Below are 6,418 nucleotides of genomic sequence, written 5' to 3'. Positions count from 1 at the left end.
CTGTAAATCAAACAACCCATGGTGACAGATCATGCAGATTTCCCACAAGTCAGCAGTGTGCAAACATCCATCCAGGAAAGTGGTGTATTACCGTCAAACCTGATGGAATAATGACTGCTGTGAAACGAATAAACAGCTTCATTCACCCAACACTATTGCTCCTTTCATGACTGTTCTGTCTCTTTCTCTCTTTTCTCTGCCTCTCCTATCTGTCACAAATTCATCCCCCTGCACCTCTGCGCCAGTGTCAGAGTTACCCATAAATCATTTCTGTTGTCTAACGCAATCCATTTGCCCAGAACACGGGAGGCTGTTGCAGGAATTGGGTCAGGAATAATCTGCAGGGCAACGGAGCCTCGCGAGTGATGATGCTGCTGGGTAATGGAGCCATTAGCAGAGAGAGAGAGAACAGAGAGAACAGAGAGAAATCTTGTACGCTGTAAGCTATAACATCCAAGAAAAGCTGTCTGATAACACAATTTTACTACTACCTATCAACCACAGGACGTGTGTGTGTGTGTGTGTGCGCCTGTGTGTGTTTAGGTGTGTACGTGTGTGTGTGTGTGTGTGTTTGTGTGAAACAGGTTTCTGGCTGGGATCAAAAATTGCTGGAAGAATAGTAAAACAAACAAAAAATGAACTTCTGAACAAATACTATTTTGGGGTTAGGGGTCAAGAACTATATTTTTATAGTCACTGGACCATTTTTGGTTCCCACCTGTAGGATTAGGGGTTTGGTTTTGGTTTTGATTTAGGGGCATGTATATTGGTAGGGGTAGGGGAATGAGGTGTAGTTTTAGGTTTCTTGTTAAGGTTTACTTGGGGGATTTGGGGTTGGGATAGGTTTTGGGTGAGGAAATGTAGGATATTAAATAGGAATGTAGGTCCCCTCATATTTTTTTGGTCACAAGATAAATGCCAATTTCCTGCCTAGGGTTAAGGATTAATAAGTTTCACAAGGCCTTGGTGACATTTGATATCAATGCAACTAAGCTCCAGGTGGAGGTGTTATGTTAATTGAAATTCAGTTAAATTCATGAATTGACCTGAGCTGAAACAGAGTTGGCCCTAATCTTGTAGCACTGCATTATTATGTATTATCTAATGGCCTATGTTATTCACTTGTTACAACGGTTTTGTTGCAAAAAAAAATTAAACGCCTGCCAATTGAGCCTACACTCAAAGTGTAAGGTCATTTCAAATCCGGAAAGCATTCAGTTATTTATTTAACAAACATTTTCACTGACACTGATGGTGTTGCATCTCATTCCCTTTCCCACTGCAGTAGGTTATGGAGGTCACCAAATTCACCCTCTCATTAATCCAAATGAGAATAGTCTTTGTCAAAAACAAGACACATAAACATAACCAAGGAGTTAGACACTGCCTTAGTTTCACATTATTGGAAATCAAGTAGAGGCTTTATTAATTTGATTCTTACCACCCATACGCAGTGGTGATATTAAATACCAGCAATAGCAATATTATCGTGCCATATAGATGTTTGGTTATCTTCCAAGATTTCCTATTACCTGGTTTTTAAGAACATCAGCGACTGTACCAGTTATAAGCTTTGCAGTTTTTATCATCCAAGTAGATACAAGTAAAGGGAACCATCAAGCGTTCCTAGCATATCACGTGCCTTGTATCTGCTCTGTGATTAGACAAAATGGACAGTGTCAAGTGAGTCATTGTGTTAACAGAGCTCATTACTTGTATCTGCTCTGTGATTGGACAATAGAGACTTCAACACTTTATGGAATGAGTTTGTTTGACCTCTTAACTCAGTAATGCCATCTTTTCCTCTTAACGTTTTCTCAATATAATAATTTCTCAACAGCGATTTATAGTGTATTCTTTTAGATGAATTGTTCTCCAGATTTCTTAAACGATTCAACATTTGAAATAACAATACCCAGCATGTTGAGCTCTATGCTAACAAAATAATTAGCATGAACTTTCCTGGACCCAAAACCATTTAAAGAGGGGGCTGGCCCATTGGCTCTCTGTGTGTCCAAGTTTGAGGAGAAGCAACACATGAACCCATCTGCAGCCAATAGTACTGTTACACCTTAAACCACTTATATAGATAAATAATTTCGAAGCTTGATTATTTGTTAATAATGACACATGTAGTTAGAAACACATTTATGTGAATGAGCACTTGATACAACAGAGGCATGAGGCTAACAGTACTTTAGAGTCCTATGTAATATTGATCACATTTTACAAATGTAAGTTGAATATCAAAAAGCTATATTGTTGTTGTCTACTGGAAATGACATTGACAAAGAATTTGTTTTAATTCTCTTTTCATCTTCAGAGACATAGCAGGTTGCAGTCAAGAGAGAGTTGTGTAAACTCCATGTGAAAAAGTAGATAGTAAAAACGTATTTTGAAATAACTGCATTGTGAGTATTTTGATATCAATATTTTAAATAACCATAAATGAAATTAATTCCCCGACTTTGAAAGAATGGAAGGAATTTCACAATTGAGAAAAACAAAAAGTACAAACTAAGTCAGAAAATGTACAATAAATTCAAACCCACGTTTTATTGATATATAAAATTTATTAAATGAGCTCTTTATTTGGTAGGCCTATGATTACAGTAAAAACAATGAACTGTTCCCCAAATGGAAGAAACGCGTTTGCAGTTCCCCAAATGTGTACGCTCAATTTCTTCCAGTATCTTAACAGATGAACGTAAGCTAGTTGGACCTCAATATTTCATAACCATATTCAACTGAAAACGATTTTTTAATGCATCCAGAAATATTTAGGAAGCATTCGTTCACTTGATTGCGTCTGTATTGCAGGTAAATTCCCCCAGTACAACTTGTTAAATGGGGGAAAAGAACGCAAAATTAAGGTAAAAAATAATTAGGCTATTATACACATGGTGTATTTTATACATTTAGAGAAGCCTTTTGCTTTCTTGTTAAACATACAATGGCTGTATTATAAGAAATATATATTTTCAAATAAAGTGATATAATAGACATGACTGAGTTATGCCAGACATTTGTAAGAATGTACTGTAGTGTGTACAACATGTTATTTTTGTGAACTGTCATCACCAGGCATTGGATCAATATTCAATCTTGTTATACAGATTGTACAATGGTAACCCTGGAAGGCTGCTGCCAGGATAGTATAGCGGTGTTGGGAAAGCAATAGATCTTGGAACTGGTACCCGGAGCAGGGAGCTATCTCGAAAAACGAGTGGCATTCCGACCAATGTCTGTGCAGAGGCGTGTGCCATGTTGGCAGCCTCAAGTTCTGCCGACAGTTGTCGCTTCCATTTGTTCCTGCGGTTCTGAAACCACGTCTTCACCTGAGTTTCTGTTAGCTGTAGACTGGATGCCAAGCAGGCTCGCTCGGAGCTGCTCAAATACCTCTTCATATCAAAAGTAGACTCGAGCTGGTACACCTGACTCCGGGAGAAAACCGTACGAGTCTTCTTCTTGGACGAGTTTTGCTTGTCTGCACCGTCTGTCTGTCTCTCCTCGGAAACAGGCGATATTGGAATACATGGTCTCTCTTGCTCCTCTTTATAATCCTGTAGCAGAGGCTGTGTCAAGTGCGGTCGTCGTGCAATCCCATCATGGGCAGAAATAAGTCCCTTTGTTGCACCTGTTTTAAAAATAATAATAATAGGTGCGTTAAACACTTTAAATTGTAAATAAGGAACACATTTACCAATGTCCTCCTCAATATCCTGAGAAAATAAAACATTTGAAAGCCTACCTTCACGATATATCCATTACATTTTATATTTTATGCTTTACTCTATTGTCATAGATCAGATCATCAAAGTGTGTGTATCAAATGTTCCACGCTTATTTTTCAAAGGCTTTATGTTAGCCTACATGGGTTTTGAGAACATTGCTATTAAAACAAGAACATTATTTGACACTCGGTACAAGAGTTTTAATAAGTGTGAACTTTGACTTATTCATCGACTGATAAAAGGTTGTAAGTGGCCTTTTAAATAGACAATTTAATACTATTCCTAGCACATTATATTAATTAAATCAGATTACATTTAACGCTCAATTGACGAAATGTAGTGCAGTCATTGTGAAACATGTTGAATCAATTTGCCTCGTAGACTCGATTAAATTTGGAATGAGGGGGAACATTCGGTTATTTTGTTGACCTTTCCCCTGTTCAGTGATGTAGCAGTAATACGACCCATTACATATTGTGAAGTGATAGCCGATAGGCCTACAGGCAGTCACAAATATGCTAACAGACTTTTCAAAGTTTATAAGCTTAAACTGCAACAAGTATCTTAAGCATGTTGATAATTAATAGGGAAGGGCACGTGTTGTTATCATTAGGCCTAGTCTAATTTTCACTATTGTTGATCCATTATGACAACATCAGCGTAGGCTACTACTACTGTTTCGATAATAATAATAATAAGTCTTTGCGAAAGGGGATTGCACGGTATCTCTTGGTCCTCTTTATAATCCAGTAGCAGAAGCTGTGTCAAAAGCACGTGATTCATGCGTATTAATAACAATAATATACCGTTAAAAAACATGCATGGAATAAAGCAGTATATAGGCAATTTAACTGATTAACTCAGAAGCTTCGAAAACCAAATGCCATCGAGGACAATAAATTCGAGCACAATGTAAGCAAAAATAATTACGTTCAACCCACAACACATACAGTAATCAACTCACCTAAACATGAAAAATTAAGTGGTTGATGTTGGTTGCATGGCTCGTTGTGACTGGGAATCGAGCAGAAACAGTCTGCGGAGTCCTCCCCACCGCTGCACTCCTCTTCGGAAGACACCGACAACGAGCGCTTTCTCGCCAAATGCAATCCCTTGGAACTCTCTTTCGCCGCGGAACGTGGCTTCTCGGAAGTCGTACCCAATATCGACTGAATACTAAAGCTGGAAATCGGGGCCGACGCGCACTTGCTTCCGCTGTCTTCTGTGGTACTCATCCTCGATTCATAACAGTGAGGTTTGACTATATCTTGTTTTTTTGTGTTATTACTTTCTTCTCCTGGTGTTGGTCACACCGTTTGTGTAAAATAATTTGGAAATTGTAATTTTTAAGAAACCTTTTCAGAAGTTGAGGGGCTTGGGTTGTTTTTTCCTGGAGCTCAGGGAACATGAATGTATTCCTGGTCTACATCCACGCGCTCTGGACTAAAGGCAGTATTGTGGCGTTGTCTCATTTGCATGTAGGTAAGCTCAGAGTGGGCCAATCACATGCTCAAACTAAGCCCGGAAATTTCAAACTCATGTTGAGGTACTGAGATAGGATGAGAGGGGCAAAGGACAAAAAGCTACAGGCTGTGGTTTAATCGAGCTTATACATCCTAACAGTTGAAATAAATATAAACACATAGGCATCATGACACAATCAAATCACAAGATATTAAAGTAGGCCGTCATTTAAAAAAGATTCAGTACGTTTAGCATGAATAATATCACTCGACTTCAGTTCACACATTGGAATAACTTCTACAGATGGTTTTGGTTGTTTTTTTTGTAATTGAAATGTACTAATTTAAAAATCGTATTTTGCGTGTCGTTTTTCGTGCGTGTTTGTTTTGGAACAAAATGTATACAGCTAAAGAATATATTTGTCTGGTTTAGCAAACATATCATGGGGATTGTGGATTGGTGAGATGCGAAACATTTAAATAGTTGCAACCAAGTTGACATTTCTTTGAAGGAGGACATACATTTCATTTATTTTTTGTTGAAGGCAACATTTTAAAATCACTCTGTAATAGACTTTTACAATTTCCCAACAAAACCTGTTAAAGTGAATATATATTCACTCAAAACTAAATAAAACGTTCCCCTAACACAACGTATAAATGCCAGATGACCATATTAAAGAGATGGGAAGTATTGTGTTAGCTATTTGGAGTGTAAATTGATCAGATAATACAAAACCGGTCTATGAACGAATACAAAATCCTAACAGTTTTTCCCCGAAAATAATAAACTCATTTCACGTTCATTATCAGCGATTAAGAATTAATTTTATCATTACTGGAGCTAATCTTCATCGCACGGCGCTTGAAGTGGAGGCCTACTAATTGATTGACTAATTGATTGGCGCGCCCCACCTTCGCCCTCCCTCCCCCTCCACTCGTCTTTCTCACTGACCGTGTCTGGCAGGGCAGCTGCGGGGCTTGAGTTCGCGGTTCTAGCGCATTATCCCTCTTTACTGTTTTCTAAGGGAGCCCAGACACATTACAAATGGTCAGCTTTAATCATAATGTCAGCTCCCTTACCCACGTGCTGCTGAGCCAAGGGAGGGGATGGCGATCCCAGTCTTTCTCCCTATTTTGGTCAATATCGTTTCGAATGTTGTTTTTTATTTGTGTTTTTTTGTATTTTGGTTTTGTTAATCCTCAAATTGTTGATAGGAG

The 6,418-nt window shown here is 38.3% G+C and overlaps 1 protein-coding gene across 1 annotated transcript; it reads right to left on the bottom strand.

Moving 5' to 3' along the window:
• Positions 1-2,565: 2,565 nt before the first annotated feature.
• Positions 2,566-5,162, bottom strand: hmx2 (H6 family homeobox 2). The gene is made up of 2 exons (XM_010869930.3): positions 4,699-5,162; positions 2,566-3,637 (listed from the first exon to the last, which is right to left on the bottom strand). The coding sequence occupies exons 1-2, from the start codon at positions 4,967-4,969 to the stop codon at positions 3,093-3,095; spliced, it is 816 nt and encodes a 271-aa protein (XP_010868232.1). The 5' UTR covers positions 4,970-5,162; the 3' UTR covers positions 2,566-3,092.
• Between the last annotated feature and the right edge of the window lie 1,256 nt (positions 5,163-6,418).

This window comes from Esox lucius, chromosome 6 (assembly GCF_011004845.1).
Source record: "Esox lucius isolate fEsoLuc1 chromosome 6, fEsoLuc1.pri, whole genome shotgun sequence".
Taxonomy (NCBI): domain Eukaryota; kingdom Metazoa; phylum Chordata; class Actinopteri; order Esociformes; family Esocidae; genus Esox; species Esox lucius.
Note: the sequence above shows the minus strand (reverse complement) of the source record. Positions and strands in the feature narration are given on the sequence as shown.